This window comes from Acomys minous, assembly GCF_964271855.1.
Source record: "Acomys minous genome assembly, chromosome: 6".
Classification (NCBI taxonomy): Eukaryota; Metazoa; Chordata; class Mammalia; order Rodentia; family Muridae; genus Acomys; species Acomys minous.
The window spans coordinates 179,993-198,325 of record NC_140487.1 but is presented as its reverse complement, the minus strand read 5'-3'; the positions used below and the strand labels follow the sequence as shown (position 1 = coordinate 198,325).

The 18,333-nt window shown below is 51.1% G+C and overlaps 2 protein-coding genes across 3 annotated transcripts; both read left to right on the top strand.

Annotated features, from left to right (window-relative positions):
• The first annotated feature begins 4,762 nt into the window (after positions 1 to 4,762).
• ATP6V1F (ATPase H+ transporting V1 subunit F) lies at positions 4,763 to 7,314 on the top strand. Its single transcript, XM_084786789.1, has 2 exons — positions 4,763 to 4,986; positions 6,859 to 7,314. Exons 1-2 carry the CDS (start codon positions 4,829 to 4,831, stop codon positions 7,058 to 7,060), a joined length of 360 nt encoding a protein of 119 aa, XP_084642915.1. The 5' UTR covers positions 4,763 to 4,828; the 3' UTR covers positions 7,061 to 7,314.
• A 121-nt stretch (positions 7,315 to 7,435) lies between these two features.
• On the top strand, positions 7,436 to 9,928 carry SPMIP1 (sperm microtubule inner protein 1). Of its 2 annotated transcripts, XM_084786788.1 has the most exons (3): positions 7,436 to 8,007; positions 8,260 to 8,356; positions 9,694 to 9,928. In XM_084786788.1, exons 1-3 carry the CDS (start codon positions 7,936 to 7,938, stop codon positions 9,801 to 9,803), a joined length of 279 nt encoding a protein of 92 aa, XP_084642914.1. In that variant the 5' UTR covers positions 7,436 to 7,935; the 3' UTR covers positions 9,804 to 9,928. The 2 variants fall into 2 exon arrangements, with proteins under 2 accessions (XP_084642914.1, XP_084642913.1); XM_084786787.1 differs by having other exon boundaries at positions 7,436 to 8,356; positions 9,694 to 9,925.
• The last annotated feature ends 8,405 nt before the right edge of the window (positions 9,929 to 18,333 follow it).

Genomic DNA, 18,333 nt, shown 5'->3' with positions numbered 1-18,333 from the left:
TTGTCTCTTGTTGCCTCCTGACCCTGAGTAGAGAGCCACACAGAGGTGAGATGGCCTGACCCCAGGCTGAGGGTAAAGGCCCGTGGAAGATAGGAGGTCTGGGACATTGGCTGGAAAAGGACCCAGTGGAGACTATCTCCCACTAGCTGGAAGGTTGGTAGATGGCAAATGGGAGTGGACAGTGTTAAGTGTGGCTGGAAGGCCACTTATATTGAGCCCAACCTGAAGGATGGTCTTAAAATTAGATTCGTAGAACTGTGACCACAAGGCCAGGTGAGAGTGACGCATGTCTTTAATCCCAGCACTTGGGAGGCAGAGGGAGGTGGATCTCTGTGAGTTCAACACCAGCCTCTTCTACATAATGAGTTCCAGGATAGCCAGAGCTATGTAGAGAGGCCTTGTCTCATAAAGCAAGTGAAGAACTGTGACCACTGAGTCAAGCAGTAATGCTCTTTACCAGAAACCAAATGAAGATTCTGAACCTCACTCCAGACCCTGGGAAGTCTAGGTAGGACCTGGGCCAATGAGCCCCTCATTGCAAGTCTTGACCTAGCTCAAATCTCCTCCCAGACTTCATAGCAGCTTCTGAGCTAATCTCTTGGCCCCGAACTGCCCTCCATGTTCCATACCGCTAGAAAGGGTCCCACTAACGGCCTCATGGCCCTCTGGTGTTGAGCCAGGGCCCTGCGGCTCTGGTCTTCCTCATGCTCCCCTGAGTCCAGATAACTATGTTCCCCACATGTTGTTGGGCAGTGTACCCAATCCCCACTTAAATTCTCTGCTCCAGCCCCCTCTATGGTTTCCTGGGTACCTGTGCTTCTGTTCTGGCCCCTGCCTGGAACACCTTTGCCTTCCCACACTCATTTCTCATTCCCACACACGGGAGGCTTTCCTGAACCTTCTCTGGCCTCTCCTGAATCACAGCTACCAATTTCCTCACTTCCCTGGGGCACGCTTCTGCCTGAGTTATTACCTGCTCTGTGACCAGATACCATTGACCTGCACAGCCAGCCTAAGCCCACCGAGCCTGAGAGTTCTAAAACAGGCATGAAGGAGACGTGAAAAAGCTGCAAACCAAGCAGGCCAAAAGCTCACCCCACCAGCTGGATTCCCATAATAGAGCCATCCCCAGTCATCCCACCGTGGTGCCACCAAGACCCAAGACTTCATTCAGGGGCCTGTCTGCTTCCGAATCCTCTCTCCAGGTTTCTTCCCTCCCTTCCTGTCCTAAAAATGAGGCAGGATGGAAAGACTCATGGGGTGTGGGAAGGAAAAGGGGCCTCCACACCCCCAGAGTCTGGCTAAAGTCTGAGAGTCAAGAATCCCAGCACTATTAACATTTTCTGTGAAGATTGCCAACATAGAGACAAGACTTCTTTTATGTAGCGCTATTTCAAACAAAAATGTTAAAATAGCAATGAAGACTAAACTGATGTTGACAGTAAAAACATCTTCACTTCCTCAGGCTCCTCTCGTGGTTTAGGATTTCGCTTTTCAGATGCAAGCCTACCCTGTGCACATCAGGAGCCACCCTATGATATCATTTAAGCTCCTCAGTGACCCTTTGAGATGTGACTACAGAACACCAAAATAATGCTTATGGCTATGCTTAAGACACTTCGTTTTCTCCTGAGACGCCTACACCTGTGCCTGAATGCATCCTGTCCTTTCCTGCAGATGGCGGGATAGAACTGTGTCTCCTGTCCCCGTCACACTGTAGGTGACCAGAAGTACTTTCCTCACTCTGGATCTGCACTCAAGGCCCCTCCTGAGGCCTTGCGTCTCTGTTCTTTCCACTGCGTTTTCTCACCCTCCCCTTATCCTCACAGTGAGAGAACAGCAATCATGTTTCATCAGTTCTTCACCCCTGGCTCCGAATCATGGTCCCATTGGACAAATGGTGGTTGAATGAGAGAGCAGTGATGTGTGTGGCACCACTCAGCCCCCTAAAGCTCCCTCAGCCCATTAAAGGTAGCTTTGTTCTTGTAAGCATCTGACCACTTATGCTCATCATCAAGGACTTCTGTGCCCGGTGGTGGAACAAATGGTCCCTACCCACAGCCTCAACCCCCCTCACTCCATACCCAGCCCTCCTTGCCCCAGATGGAGCTGGTTTGCTGCCCTCCCCTGTGGCTCAGCTGCTTTCACCCAGTCACGGCAGGGCAGTAGGTGCTGAACAGCTGTGGGCCCCTTCTCAATCCTTTAACAGTCCTGTGACACACCCCAAGAACTTCAGTGCTATGTCTAAAATGAAGACTCGAAACAGCAAAGCTGAGAGTGAAACCCAAGTGTACTCCCAAATTCCAGGCCAATCAGACCACACTGGTTATATATATTTTTTTCTTGTAGTTGTGACCACACGCCTGACAAGAAACATCTGGAAAGATAAAGGGTTTCTCTTGGTTCACAGATTGAAGTCACAGCCCTACCACAGTGGGGAAGACACAGCAACAAGGGGCTTCAGGATGGGGTGATAGGAGCTCAAGGCTGCTTACACACATCTGGGAGGTCAGGACACAGAGAACACATCTGGGCAACTCAGAGGACACTCAGATCACGTTTGGCACTTTTAGACTTTTAACTCGGATTGGACCCCATCCTATGTGATGGTGCCACCCACATTCAGTGTGTGAGTTGGGAGACCAAAGGTATGTCTCACTAATGCTTAGGACCAGTTCCTCAGTTCAATCAATTTGACAATCCAAACTGACTGACGTACATATATACAGCAACTAGATAGAGCATGGGGATGTGTCAGGCACTCTAAACCCAAGACCTCTGTCTGTCTGCCTGTCTGCCTGCCTGCCTGTCTGTGTTTGTGTGTTACAACAGTGGCCCTTTCCCTCCAACCTGCTCATTTCAGAGTTCATGCACTCAGAATGTCACTCTTTTTGTTTGTCTATGTAGCCCTAGCTGTCCTAGAACTAGCTCTGTAGACCAGGCTGGCCTTGAACTCACAGAGATCCCTTTGCCTCTGCTTCCCAAGTGCTGGATTAAAGGTGTGTGCCACCACCACCTGGCTTGTTTTTTATTTTTCGAGGTGGGTTTTTAAAAACAATTGTTTACTTAGTTATGTTGTGTGCCTGTATGTGTGTCTGTGTGTTCCATAACACAAGTGTAGAGAGGTTGGAGGACAGCTCGCAGAACTTGCTTCTCTCCTTCCACCACATGGGTTCTACAGTTGAACTCAGCTGTGTGGCCAGCGCCCTCACTCACCGAGCCATCTCACTAGCCCTGGGACAGTCTTACTATACAGTCCAGCTGCGCCTGAGCTTGTGGCATCTTCTCGCTTCCACCTCCTACGCGGCTACGGCTGCTTCTATGTAGGTCTCTGAAGTTAGCAGCTAACATGAGGGCTTGTTTGGTTCTCTACAGCACTGTGGTGCCATCACTAATTTGCCCATTTCTTTAGTAATTAAATATATATCAAATAATTGTTAACCATGTCATAGTTAATGTGTGTGTGTACAGATTCTGATCTTGGCCTTCCAGCTAGGAAGTCATCTTAATCCCAGATTGAGGCGAGAGCTGGAGAGTTGGAGGCCTGACTGTGTAAAACAAATGAAGGAGGGGCAGGAAGTAGTGGTGCATCCCTGGAATCCCAGCATTCAGGAGGACGAGGCAGTAGGATCATTCACCACAAGTTCAAGGCCAGCCTGGTCTACATTCTGAGTTCCAGGCCAGCAAAGGCTACATATAGCAGATTTCAAAAAACAAAACTACCAAACAAAACCAAAACAAAGGGAGAGTGGTATGACATGGTGGCACAAACTTTAAATCCTAGTACTTGAGATTTAGGCTAGGCTAAATAGTGAAAACCTATAAAAAAACAAAAGTCCTGGGTTGACCAGATGACCTCAAGGTACAGACAGTGGAAGAAGTGACTTCCACAAAGTGTATTATGACTTCCCACACATGGCCCTACCCCACTCCAGCTGCCCTGCACCCACCTTCAAAATAACAAATGTAATAACAACAACAACAACAACAAAAAAGTTAAACCAAACAAATCGTACATACACTCTTGTTTTATGGGGTGGTGCAGGCCTATAGTTCCAGCATTCAGAAAGCAGAAATAGTGGGATCAGGAATTCAAGGCCACTCTTTCCTACACTGCAAGTTCGAGACCAGTCTGAGCTACATGAACACCTGCCTCAAAAAGCCAAAAACAAGGGCTGGAGAGATGGCTCAGAGGTTAAGAGCACTGACTGTTCTTCCAGAGGTCCAGCAACCACATGGTGGCTCACAACCATCTATAATGAGATCCGATGTTCTCTTCTGGCATGTAGATGTACATGCAGTCAGAGCACTGTATACATAATAAGTAAAATATTTTTTAAAGTCCAAAACAAAACATACACAAAAAAACAGAGTATATAGCTGGGCATGGTGGTGCACACCTTTAATCCCAGCAAAGGCCGGCGGATGACTGTGAGTTCGAGGCCACCCTTGTCTACAAAGCGAGTCCAAGGACAGCCAAGGCTATAAGGAGAAACCCTGTCTCAAAACAGAGAGAGGAGAGAGAGAAGAGAGGAGGGCGGGGAGGGAATATCTCCTGAAGTCTCGGTCTCTAATAACTCTAGGTTCAAAAAACTTTTCTTTTAAGAAGGAAGAAATAAAGGACAGAACGCCAGTAAGAGGCCCGTGCCTTCTGGGAGTCGTAGTTCCATGGTTCTGGCCTTTATGGCGCAGGAGTGGTCTGCGTGAGTCGTGTTTCTGCTACTGCGCATGCCCGGGAGGCGGGGACCTGCGCATGACTGGAAGGAGGGGGCCGCTGCGGGGGCGGGGCATCACAGGTGCTTGGGAAGCTGGCTGCCTGGCCGACAGAATGGCGGGCAGGGGAAAACTAATCGCGGTGATTGGAGACGAGGACACGGTGACCGGTTTCCTCCTGGGCGGCATAGGGGAGCTTAACAAGAACCGCCACCCTAATTTCCTGGTAGTGGAGAAGGATACCACCATCAATGAGATCGAAGACACTTTCAGGTACGGAGGCCTAAAGGGGTCCTTCCGCTTGTTACAAGTGCGAGGAGACTTGGCGGCTGTTAACCCGAGTGTCAGGCGGGTGATGGGGATCGGGATGGTGTCGCAAGCCGTCAGCCATCCGGAGCGGGGGTCCTCCGCCGCCTAAGTTCCCTTTTAGGGCTCAGTGGGGCCCAGCCTGCGGCAGGCCCACGAACTCCCTGTCACATGACTGTGTGTCAGGGTAGAAGGGGAGCGGAGCTTGTGATCTGTCCCTGAGGTAATTGGACGCCTGAAGCCTCCAGTCGGTGGAGACCCGCAGGCTCAGCCTCTTCCGGGGTCCCTGACGCTCACCTGTGGCGCATTCTCGGGACCTTACAGTCTTTTCGAGTAGTCCCCTAAACAAACCACATCCAAGTAGGTCTGTACAGTGGGCTCGTGTGTGTGTGTGTATGTGTGTGTGTGTGTGTGTGTGTGTGTGTGTGTGTGTACACGCTTTATTAATCTTAGAGGCTCACAATTGTCCTGTAAAGTCGTGGTTATTCCCACTTACTGGTGAGAAAAATAAAGGGCGGATAGGTTAGGGCACATCAGCCATAAGAGGCAGAACCCAAGTCAACTCTATCTTTTTATTTGTTTAATTACTGAGTTTGTGTATGTGGTATGTGCCCGTGGGTAGCTGTGTTTGTCAGTGCTCACATATGGAGGGCAGAGGACAACTTTGTGGAATAAGTTTTCTCTTTCCATGAGCTTCCAGAATAGAACTCACGTAGCCAGGCTTGCGTAGTGAGCATCTTTACCCACTGAGCTGTCTTGATAGCTCCCTTTTGCGTTTTAAACCTCGTACCTGCTCTGTTTATGTAGCTGCCTACAGTCTGCCTTGGGCTTTCCATTTGTCTTGAGCACATTGGGCAAAACATCTGGGAAGTGTGGCCTTCCACAAAGACCTTGTACTTCAAGCCCTCACTTCATGCCCTGGGTCAAAGATCATAGTTTCAAAAAGTGGGTGCAAGCATTCCTTCTAAGCCAGGAAGTGTCCTGTTGACTAGAATTCCCTCATTCCTTTTCAAGGCCAGGTCTCAGGAATAAACTACCCTCACCTCTTTTCCCTAACTAGCCCAGCCCAGGGATGCTGGCTGAGACTGGTTCCCACTGCCTGGCATGTGGCAGGCTCTGACCTGGGACACTGCCATCAGCTGATCCCTAAGCAGTGTGGTAAAGTGACCTTCATTGTCACTGGAAGACAGATTTTACTTCCAAGAATTTTTCATGTTTCCAACAGGAAGAGATCCTAAGATCACCAAGTCAGACCTATTCCATGCTTGGCATAAAGTATGTGCCCAGTAAATTATTTTTAGTGAGTAAACGGCTGAAGGAATGTGCCTGTCTTTGTGTGTGTGTGTGTGTGTGTGTGTGTGTGTGTGTGTGTGTGTAGGGGGGTGATCATGTGATCATGTGAGAGGAAATTGTGATTCCTCCATTGCTGGGTTTCCTCTTCCCATCTTGTCCTTGGCTTGTGGCAGATGGCCTCCTGGGCCACCTCCTGGGCCACCTCCTGCCCTCACCAGCATAAATCTTGAGGACTTCAACCCTCTGTCTTAAAATTTAATAATAGTCGAAAGGTTCTCATGTTTCTGGAGTCGTCTTATGCAAACAAAGGAAAAGAGGTGCATACCTATTTCCCCCTGCCTCCCCTTTCCTGCACAGAGGCGGCATATAGAACACACTGACATGCACCCTGGTCTTCATCACCGGTTCCCTCCACGAGACGTGTGGGCGCCAACCCTGATCAGTGTGCTCCTGAGCTGCTGCGTGCAATTGCTTCATCCAAGGAAGGAAGGTTCCAGCCCTTATGCCCCCAGGTCACTTCATTCTCTTCTTCTCCTCCCCCAACAGGCAGTTTCTAAACAGGGATGACATTGGCATCATTCTCATCAACCAGTACATTGCAGAGATGGTTCGCCATGCCCTGGACGCCCACCAGCGGTCCATTCCCGCTGTCCTGGAGATCCCATCCAAGGAGCATCCCTATGATGCAGCCAAAGACTCCATCCTGCGCAGGGCCAAGGGCATGTTCACTGCTGAAGACCTGCGCTAGAGCTCCTCCGCCCTCAGCCCCCCTCTCACTACCAGACCTCTCCCAGTTTGCCATCCTCTATTTAAGTTGCAAGCCTTGGTTTCCAGCCCCTCCCTTCCTCTTCACTGAGTGGCTCCCACCCTGTGTGGCTTCTGCTGTTCAGGTCCAGGGTGGGTAGGGAAAGGAAGTCTAACTGTCTTCTCTCTCCACTACCTCCTCCTTGCGCTGTTAAGCAGTGTCATTGTTGATATTAAAGGAATATTCTTCTCTCCAAATGGGTACTGGAATGGATACATGAAGGGTGCAATGTTGGGGGATATTAGAGGCAAATATGGGAACCCTACTAGCGATCCAGGTGAAGACTAATAAAGCCAGGAGGCCTAATTCGAGGGCTGGTCACCTGGATCAAGGAACTGGCTTCGGGGATGAAGGATGACGCTTGAGCCCAGAAGCAGTTGTGTAGGGTTGTCATTCTAGATCAGCATTCCCAACCTGTGTGTCGTGACCCCTTTCACAGGGGCTGCCTAAGACCAATCAGAAAACACTTACAGTATGATTGATAACCATAGGGAAATTACAGTTATGAAGTAGCAATAAAAATAACTTTATGGTTGAGGGTCACCACAGCATAAAGAACTGTATTAAAGGGCCACAGCATTAGGAAGGTTGAGAACCACTGATCTAGAGAGAGTGAGGGGATCAAGGTGTTAGTGAGCCCCTAGGCTGCCTCAGAAAGGGTGGCATGGGGCATCCGCAGAGGGCCATGGCAGGTAGAACCCTGGCCCTGTGTGAGGTGAGGCCCGGTTGCCAGGTGAGTGTCCCAGGGCAGCCACGCGCTGCCTGCTTGCTGTGCTCACTCAGCAGTCAGCACCTCATAGTTCTTACCCCTTGTCACCATGTCGAGGCAGCTCAACATGGACACCCTGCGACAAAACTTCTGGAAGGAGGAATACCTCAAAGAGATGAAGGTGCGCTGCGAATGGCACCGCAAGTACGGGGCGATGGTGAAGGCCAAGCAGAAGGCTAAGGCTGCAGCCCGTCTGCCCCTCAAACTACCCACCCTGATGCCAAAGGCCCCAGCCTCACCACCAGCTGTCTCCAAAGTAGCCCCTTCTAAGGCCCCCAGCCCTGCCCCTCAGCCTCTTTTCCAGTCAGAAATGTACCCGGTTCCGTCTGACACCAAAGCCCTGCTGTATGAAGGCATCTCCCATGACTTGCAGGGCCGTTTCCAGTATCTCAACACGCGAAAGCTGGACCTGCCGGAGAGGCGGTACCTGTTCCCCATCACCACCAACTTCACATATGGCTGGCAGCTGGGTGAGCCCCAACTTCCCATAAATGAGTCACTTGACAAGCATGGGGCTCCTGCCATATGCTGGAGAGCAGACATTCTGGGGGACTGTGGGCAAGGAAATGGATCTAAGAGAGATGAGCCCTGTGAAACAAAGGGCCGTGGTAGGCAGGGGCATATACTTCAGGTCGGATTGTTAGCCTTTCTTGAGGCTTTTAAGGCTGAAGGGCTAAATGATGTGGGGGAGGGGTTTGGATTCTATGCTAATCTGAGGGGGCACTAGTGAGGGTTTAAGTGGGAGAGTGATACCGGATTTAGGAAATTGAAGCTTCTAGCAAGTGAGTTAGACATTTGTGTTATCTTGGCAAGATGCAATTCGAATTAGCAGAGCTGAAATCAAGGGTGTTTTGGACAAGACTCAGTGGAGCTTATTGTTGGTTCAAATATGACAAGAAAGGCAACCATTGGCAACCCACAGGTTTGTTGTAGTTGCTGGTAAGATAAGGATTGGGCTGGAGTGTGGGGACAGGGCTGTTGGCCACAGTAGGTTAGCGATGTCCCTGAGGCAGCAGAGTGTGGAGGCATAACCCTCAGGAGCCAGGCCAGAGGGAGTCATTAGAGTATAAGAGGTATTTAAAGCAAAGATGGGCTCTAACCTGAAGGGGGGTGGAAGGTGGGCCAGACGGTAGGGATGGCATTGGCGGGAAGGCAAGTGCCCGAGCCTGTTCTTCTGTGAGGCTGAATTAGGTCATAAGCTAGGACAGAGACAGCCGGTTCAAAAGTATGGGGAAACTAGTAAGACTGTAAGTGTCATTGGGTTGATGAGGGATCTTGAGTGTCAGGAATTTCTAGGGAGTGTGTCCTGGTGCCTGACTGTGTGCAGAATAGGTGGGTGATTGGGAGCAACAGTTCCCTCATTTTCCCTTGAGAGAAAAGTAAGGGGGCAGGGCAGCTTTCCAACAAAAGCAAGAGGAAGTCCCAGAAGTGGGGTGGAGGTAGAAGGGAGTCCCATGTCTCCACAGTCTGTCCCTGTGACAAACATAGCTAGAGGCACCTTCTGACCTGGTGGCCCAGGGGAGAAAGTGGTCTGTCAACTAGATGCCAAAAAAAAAAAAAAAGGCCCTGGTGGAACATCTTAGAACTGGGTGACCATGACAAACAGCTAGGGGCCCCCAGCATCACTCCCGAGTCCAGTTGGCCAGCACCCAGATGTATTTTCCTGTAATCCTCACTTCTCAGAAGCCCTTTCATTTGTTTGTTTATTTATGCAAAGTAGATACAACAGAGTCCTAAGGCTTTATGGGGACTCCTGTGCTCTGAGACCCTCAGAAACCCATTCCTAGTATCTGACATCTTTTCCCAGGCCCTGCAACAAAGCAAGAATTGATCTCCTGCAAGATGTGCCGCATTGAGTCATTCTTCCGTAAGAATGGGGCCTTTGCATTACTGGACCCCCGAGATCTGGCCCTCTGACCTTGGGCCTGGCAGTGATTTAGGGGCAGAAAGAGGAAATAACAGGATTCCTGGTCTAGCCTCATTCATTGCTTGTGTTCTCTCTCTCTCTCTCTTTCTCTCTCTCTCTCTCTCTCTCTCTCTCTCTCTCTCTCTCTCTCTCTCGTGTGTGTGTGTGTGTGTGTGTGTGTGTGTGTGTGTGTGTGTGTGTGTTCTCCCTGGCCTTAATGCTTCCTTCTGGATCTTTCTGAAACTACCTCATGCCTGGGGCCACCCTTTAGCCTTTTCTTTAACCATCAGCTAGCTCCATATCTCCCCATTGGGACCAGCAAGGACATGAGCAGGGCGGGTAGGGTAGGTGCTATTCTCCAGGAGTAGGCTTCTCCGTGTCGGGGGACAGTAGATCCTGAAAGTTCTGGATGTTCCTAGAGGACAATGGCTTGTCAATCAGATGTCAGGACAAAGGGCCGCCAACCATACCCTGCCCATACCTCACCTGGACCCGAGTGCCCGTAGCTGCTGAGTCCTGCCACGGCACACTTGTTCCAGAAGCTCCCGCAAGATTCGTCGCCGCCCAGCGGCATCCTAGGTTGGCAAGAGCTCTGAGCAGCCGGATGAGGCCAGCATGGTGCCGCCTGGCACCCGCCCCTCCCTCACTGAGCCCCTCCAGAAGCATCTGGATGCTGCCCTCCCCTCCGAGGACAGAACCATGATGGCCACGCTGCCTTTGCCAAGGTTCTTGCCTGTGGTGGTATCTGAGCTGCATTGGAAGGGAACCCCAACGGGTGAACTCGGCGGTGGTGGTTCGCAAGGATTCGGAGTCGTTCCAGGACCTGGGAGGCAGCAGTCAGCCGGGCTTTGCCTAGGCGACCCCCTCTCATGCCTCCACCGCCCCGCAGCCCCATTGCTGGGACGCACCCGGAGCTGCTGCTGCTCTTGGTCCCGCCGTCGCCGCTGTCTGGCCGCTCTGTATAGATCCAGCAGTCGCTGCAGAGCCTCCTGCTCAGCACTGACCAGTACCTCCTCCCTGCTCCCGGGCACAGGCCGCGCGGCCTTTGAGGATTTAGGGTCCCCAGGCCTGCTCTGCTCCCTGCGCGCACCAGGGAACCTCCGCTGCCTCTCCTGCGCCCCAGAGGCTAGTATCCCGCCTTCTGGGCTGTGGTGGAGCCTTGGCAGAGCGGGAGGCTCGGCAGGGAGAGGAGCCCACACCCCTTCCTTGGTGGCCACTGACTGTGTCAGCTGCGGTCCTGGTATCCTCTTTTCCACACACTGGGGAATAGGCTTTCCTGGAGACCTGCAGAGGTCCCTGGAATGACCCTGAGGGTTGCCCTCTTTCTGGCGCCACTCTGTCGCTTCTCCCTGAACTTCCCCTGAGAATTCTGAATTACTGTATTCCCTAAACCTAGGGGTCTTTAACTCCTGGCCCTGCTGAGCCCGCTTCCTTTCTCTTTGACTCTGAAGAGCTGCTTCATCTTGTCCCCCGATTGACTCTCCCTTATAACCCTGAGGCGACTGCCCACGCTGAACCTGTGGTGTCTCCTCTGGGTGACTCTGAGGAGAATTGGTCAGCGGCGTCTGAGGTGCTGGTCTGTCCTTGCTCAAGCCAGAGCCAGGCCCCTTGGAGCGATCTTGGAGCGCTGGCAAGCCGTGGGAAGCCAGGCACAAGGGCTCTGGGCCTTCCTGGCCCGGCTTTTCCTCCTGTGGGCTTCTGAGTGCCTGTCCGTCGGAACTCTGAATGCTTGGTTCTGCTTGACTCCTTTCTTCCACCTTGCCAGGGTCCCCCGGGTCCTAGGAAGGAAAAACATTTTGGGCGCAAAAAAGTTTGTGTGAGAGCTCCATGAGTGCTCTTCCTCCAGTGGTGTCCACGTCACACCACTCTCACCACCACTATCCACCCACTCTTGCTGATCCCCAAGTGTCCATTTTTCGCGGTGTAAAAGGTCTCAGCAATGGCCTCTCCTTTCACCTGGCTGTAGGAGGCCCCCCACCTCACCCTGGCAGCCTTCTTCCAGGCAGACTCCACCCACCTCTGCCCACCACTCACCCTGACCCTTTCACCTTTGACCTTTTCACCTTAAATTCTGCGTTTCCTGGCTCCTTCAAGCTACTGCTGCTGGTGGGGTGTAAGCAACCTGAGGGTGAAAAGCCAAACACTGACCGAGAGCCACTGGTGTGTAGCTTCTTACATCCATTGCACCAAATCAGAGTGAGGATGCTGGAACTGGGAAGCGTGGTACACAGGCCTCGAGGCAGGTGGATCCCTGAGTTTGAGGGCAACCTGGTCCACAGCACAAGTTCCAGTAGCTGTACGGACTATACAGTGAAACCCTCTTTCCAAAAAACAAAACAAAACAACAACAATAACAACACGAACAAAAGAATGAGGGTGCCTGGGTGGACCCTAAGAGAGAAGTCCCAAAGATGGTGCTTGAGCCTCAAGTTGTCATAGTTCGTGAACCTTCATTCCCACCGCCTTACCATGCACGGCCTACCATGTGTCACCTGTGTGTGCAAACAGCCATCCCCAACTTCCTCAGGTTTTTAGGCCAAAGAGACCTAAGGAACCTGCACACTTCCTCCCCCAAATACACCACAAGAAGGGCCCATTTGTTTGCTGAGGTCTCTTGCATAAGGACCCTCCACAACTGAGTCCTGGTGTGGGCGGCCCAGACCCACAGAAGAGCCCCTCCCTTTGGGCTGTACTTTCCCTGTTATGAAGGAAAACTCTACTTAGTTCTTTGTTTCTGACAACAAAATCAAAAGAGACTCACAAAGAAAGTTTAAGCCATAGTCTGGCTTTAAAACTGCCAAGTCTTCATAATTAACAAAAGAAATCTAAAAGAAGCGTTGCCACTGCTCCCTGCAGCCGTGGAAAGGAGAGCCCCTCTGTACACACAGAGCTGGTTCAAGGCTCCCCACTTCATAGCTCCTAAACCAAGTTCCTTTGCAAGACCATCACACACACACACACACACACACACACACACACACACACACACACACACATTTTTTGGGGGGAGGGTTGGTTTTTTGAGACAGCGTTTCTCTGTGTAGCCTTGGCTATAGACCAGGCTGGCCTTGAATTCACAGCGATCTACTGGCCTCTGCCTCCCAAGTGCTGGGATTAAAGGCGTGCACCACCACACCCAGCCAAGACCATCACATCTTACTCTTGGAAAGAAAACAAACTGAATATTCACAACAGTAACTGCAGGGATTTGTTTTCTATGGCAATACATGCAGCTTTCAAAGGGCTTTTGAGCAGAAGGGGGTTTATACAATTCTCAAGCTTTATAAATCATTGTCAAAAAGTGGGGAAACAACCTCCTACCCTCTTCCTGCCAAGCTGCGGACTTATTAGAAAGCCCCATCCCACCTCCAACCCCAGGTAATATAGTGTAATTTGTATCTGTCTTCCCAAGAGATAACATACTTGTAAAAACTCTGTCAATCAAAAACAGCATTATTTGAAGTGATAAAAACAATTGGAAGTCTATAGCTTTAGTAGTCATTTAACACAATTTGAGAATCAGTTCCCTTTACAGCAGGCTGGAGGTCCATCCCACCAAATCCTATCTGCTTGCTTGCCATCTTGCTCTCTACAAGGCTGTGGTCTCAAAGACTAGACTAAGCCCTGTTGTGCCTCTGTGTAGCCCCTGTGCTTGGCACAGGGTGGCAAGTGGATAGGGTTGCAATTCTGTCCCTTCTTCCCTGCGCACCAACTGCTGGTTCTTCCTGCTGCTCCTGAGCCCCAATTCAATTCAGAATCCCGCTGGACACAGTGTCTGAGACAGCTCGTGCCGATAGGGAAGTTGGCAATAAAACCTCCTTCCATTAAGCACAGTGGTGCACCTGTAATTCTTGCACTTATGAGGCTGAGGCAGGAGGACTGTGAATTCAAGTACAGACTGGATTATACAGCAAATTCTGGGTTAAGATGGTCTATACAGCAAGACCCTGTCTCAGGGGGGAAAAAGACAATGCAAATAAAAACCTATTTGCCATCCCCATTTGACTCTGACGCCCAATGAAAAGGTATGAGGTGAAGAATGAGCTAGCATGAGGGTGTCCCTGCCTCCCAGCCTAGTCTGCTTACCGGATCCAGGGGCGGTGGCTCCCTTGACTTCTTGACCGTCTCCTGTTGGTGTACCAGGTGTAGCTTCTGTAGGTATAACAGGGCCCTCCAGCCTCGGGTCCTCATCACTCCTGGCTTCATTCGGATCTGAGGTGGCCTGCCCCCTGCAGGAGTTTGGCAGTTGCAGTGGGGAGGCAGCCTGATTGCTAGTCTCCCTAGTCCCTTCAGGTAACCCAACTCTGAATCCAGGAGAGCCTCCCCTAAATCCTGCACTCAGTAGGCCCTGGGAGCTGGGTTATCTTCCCTTGAGTTGAGTGCAGGGCAACTGTGGGTACAGCTGAGTAAGGGTCTAGGTGGAATGGAGGCAGGAGGTGGACAATAGGAAGACTATGATGGAAAATGGGTTCTCTGTCACTGTGAGGCGATATTGAGAACGTGGAGTGCCTGGGGAGCAAGACTTACCCCTTTAGGAGATGATGGTTCTCAAGCAGGGCTTCCCCAACCTGGGGTGGAGGGTTCAGCTTGGAACTCTGCAAAGATCAAGTGAGCCCAGACCCACAGGGTAGCGTTTCCCCCGGTGTGGAAGGAAGCTCTGAGCAGGCCCTCATGTCCCTGCTTCCTGGCATTCGTGGTTTTTATGACACCTCTTCCTCAAGGCTGCCTGAACTCTCTTTCTTAGTGGTCACTACTGACATACCTTCTGTTATGACAGGATGCCTCAGCCCTGAGAAGCTACTGACCTGACCTCAGTGACAGGACTGAGGTGCCATTCCTAATTCCCAGCTCTGCTTTGGGGCCAGTCACCTCTCCAAAGGAGAGCCCAGCATGAGCCCAGCCCATGTCAAGGGCTGATCTGCATCTCTGGCTCAGGACTATGCTGGGCACCAGTGCCTCTGCCCTCTTGGACCTGCCAGGTGGCATCCTTTCCTCTGGGAAGCCATGTGGGAAGGCTTGCACTCCGCCCACAGTTGACTTCACCAGCCAGTTGTTAGCTGTGCAGTCTTCAAGTTAGGAGAACATGTTTGTTGGGCATGGCAGGAACCCTTTTGTTCCAGTGAGTCCAATGGCTCTCCTAATGGCCTTTGAAGAAAGATCTAGGAGGCTCTGTAACTATCCACATTTATAGCTAAGCAATCAGAAGCTTAGAGTCGACAGGAAACACAGAGCATGCATTTGAGCCTCTAATCTAAGTCCTCAAATGCCCCTTCTGCTTCTCACCCCTTGAGTACCTTGGTGTCACATGGCACCTCTACTCACCCCACTCACCAGCCGTTCACAGTCCCCATCTAGAGTCCTGTGCCAGGACTGGCTGCACTGGTTCCGTGCATGCTGAGTCTGGTCCCTCTGGCTGCAGAACCCGGCCCACGGGGGCCAGAAGAGGCCCAGCCCTACCCCAGTCAGCAGCTCCAAGTCCCAGAGGAGCTGTAGGAGGACAGAAAGCGAGGGCATAGAGGGTAGCTCCCTCTGCCCTCTGCGCCTGCTTCCCTCTGCTGCAGCCCCTACCTTCTCCTGGGCCCACCGGCTCTGCTCCATCTCCAGCAGCATCATGGGTAGTTCCAGCCCTGGGGGGCAGCCCTGGGCCTCATGAACCTGGAGTGGGGATGGAGAGTGGAGTCAGGCCCCTGTCTGTGCTCTCGGAAGCAGCACTTGGCCTTTCTCACCTGCTGTAATGCAGTTTGGAGCTGGCCTTGATCTGCAGGGCGCTGGAAGAGAAGTTGGTACAGGGTCAAGGCTTGCTTGGGGCTGCAGGGGAGTCTCGGGTGCCCAGGAGAGGTTGCCTGTGCCATGGGGAAGAGAACAGGACAGGTGTCCTTTCTCAACACCTGCATCTGCTACAGGGGGCTGGAGAGAGGCAGAGGACAAGGAACAAAAGCTCTGCTCTCAATAATGCAGGACCCTGACACCGGAGTAGGGCCGGGCTCATGCGGGAGCGGCTGGAGTCACTGGGATCGCTCCGGGATTGGTTTCTTGGACCAGAGGTGGAATGCAGAGCCTGACACAAGAGACCTCAATACATGCACCTGTTTGCAACCCTAGTGAATGTTTGTCTTATGTACACATCGCCCTAGTCTCATTTATGTTGCTGTGGTGAAATGGCCTGATGAAAGCAACTTAAGGGGACTGCAGAGATGACTCAGTAGCTAAGAGAACTTGCTGTCCTTGCAGAGGACACAAGTTGAGTCCCCAGCATCCACATGGCAGCTCACAACCATCTGTAAAACCAATTCCAAAGGAGCCTGCACCCTCTTCTAACCTCTGTGGGCTCCAGGAACACACACAGTGTCCTTATGTGCATGCAGGCAAACATATACACATAAAATAAAAATAAATACATCTTTTAAAAACACTTAGGGGAGAAAGGATTCAATTTAGCTCTCAATTCCAAGTTGCATCCAATCACCGTGGGGAAGTCACAGTAACAGGGGCTTGAGACAGTGAGTCCCACCACATCTGAAGTCAATAGCACAGGAAAGAAATACAGCACCGTCCACTTTCAGGCTGTGTCTTCCCGCAGGCATGCCATAGGGCCACCTGTGAGGATGATCCCTCGTTCAGACGCTCCTCCCAGGTGGCTGTAGGCTGTGTCAAGCTGAGACTTAGAACTCTTAGACCTGACCGTCACAGGAGTACATCCTTACAAGGATTTTCCAGCTGCGTAAGATGATCACCATGTAAGCATACTTTGTCATGGTAACAGCAGCAGCTTCTGGCAGTAGAACATGTGTCAGCACCTACACACCTCTGCATGTGGGTCCTCCTCACGGCTCTGTGTAGTAGGTGATGTGATCATCCTCATTCACACATCATAGGACTGGCTCTAGGGAGCTTCTACTTCATGACAATGCTTCCCTCACTGGGAGAGACATGACAACACACTCTGGAAAAGCATGGACCAAGGACACTCAGGAGGAGGTGGGTGTGAACATGAGAGTGAGTGTGAGGGTGGGAGCTTAGTGGTGGTACAGGCTCCGCCCACCTGCTAAGCCCTGTTCAGGGTCCTCCCACCCACGCCTCTTCCGTGCAGATGCAGATGGGTGTTGTTGCTATAGTCATGTGACAGAGGCAAACTGTAGTAAGTAAGGAAAAGAGGCAAATACAGATGAAGTTCTGGCAACTAGGCCCCATGGACCCACGTGTAAAAGGTTTGGGCCCCAGGCTGGCACTACTGGGAGATAACATGTTCTTTTAAGAAACGAAATATTGGGCCGGGCATGGTGGCACAGGCCTTTAATTCCAGCACTTGGAAGGCAGAGGCAGGCAGATCGTTGTGAATTTGAGGCCAGCCTGGTCTACACAGCAAGTCCAGGACAGCCAAGGCTAAACAGAGAAACCCTGTCTCAAGAAAACAAAGAGAAACATTGAGAAGTATTACAGGAAATCCTTAGGTTGCCAGGCAATGGTGGCATGCACATTCAAACCCAGAACAAGAGGCAGAGGCAGATGGATCTCTGAGTTCTAGCCAGCGTAGTCTAGAGTGAATTCCAGGAAAGCCAGGACTACACAGTGAAACGCTGTCTCAAAAACACAAGAGAAGAAGAAAGAAAGAAAGAAAGAAAGAAAGAAAGAAAGAAAGAAAGAAAGAAAGGGAGGAAGGAAAGGAGAAAAGGAAGCAAGGAAGAAAGGGAAAAATGAAGGAAGAGAGAGAGAAAGGAAGGAAGGAAGGAAGAAGAAGGGAGGGAGAGCAGGGTGGGGGCTGAGAAGCAGGCAGCCTGAACTGGAAGGGTGAGTAGCTTCCCATTCAACTCAGTGCCCTGTTGCCTAAATAAATAATGAAGGGCCTGGCTGCATCTCTCCTGGGGCACTGAGCCCTCCCTTACCTTTATTAGAATATTAGGGCCATTAGTAACAAGAGTCCCCTGATCTTAGAATCAAGATTCCTAAAACTTTTTAAAATTTTATTAATTTTTTATTTTTAGGTTTTTGGTTTTTCGAGACAGGGTTTCTCTGTGTAGCCTTGGCTGTCCTGGACTTACTTTGTAGACCAGGTTGACCTCGAACTCACAGCGATCTGCCTGCCTCTGCCTTCTGAGTGCTAGGATTAAAGGCGTGCACCACCATGTCCGGCCCCCTAAAACGTTTTTTGTTTGTTTGTTTGTTTGCTTGTTTTGTTCAGGGGCTTTTATTTGTTTTAGTTTTGTTTTTTGAGACAGGGTTTCTCTGTGTAGCTCTGGCTGTCCTGGAACTCACTTTATAGACCAGAATGGCCTTACACCCAAAGATTTCCCCCTGCCTCTGCCTCCCGAGTGCCACCACCACCTGCTGAGATTCCTAAAACTCTTAAAAGGTCACACAGCTCATATATGGCAAAGAGAACTCAAATTCTGGACCTTTTCTATTCCAAAACCCATGTGCCCTCCCTTACAATGACATCTTGGTAGGCTTTTTACTGTCTACATGCCTACCTGATGCTGGGGCTGTGACACACACATCTGTGCACGAACACAATGTGTTTCTAGATACTCATGTTTGTGCACA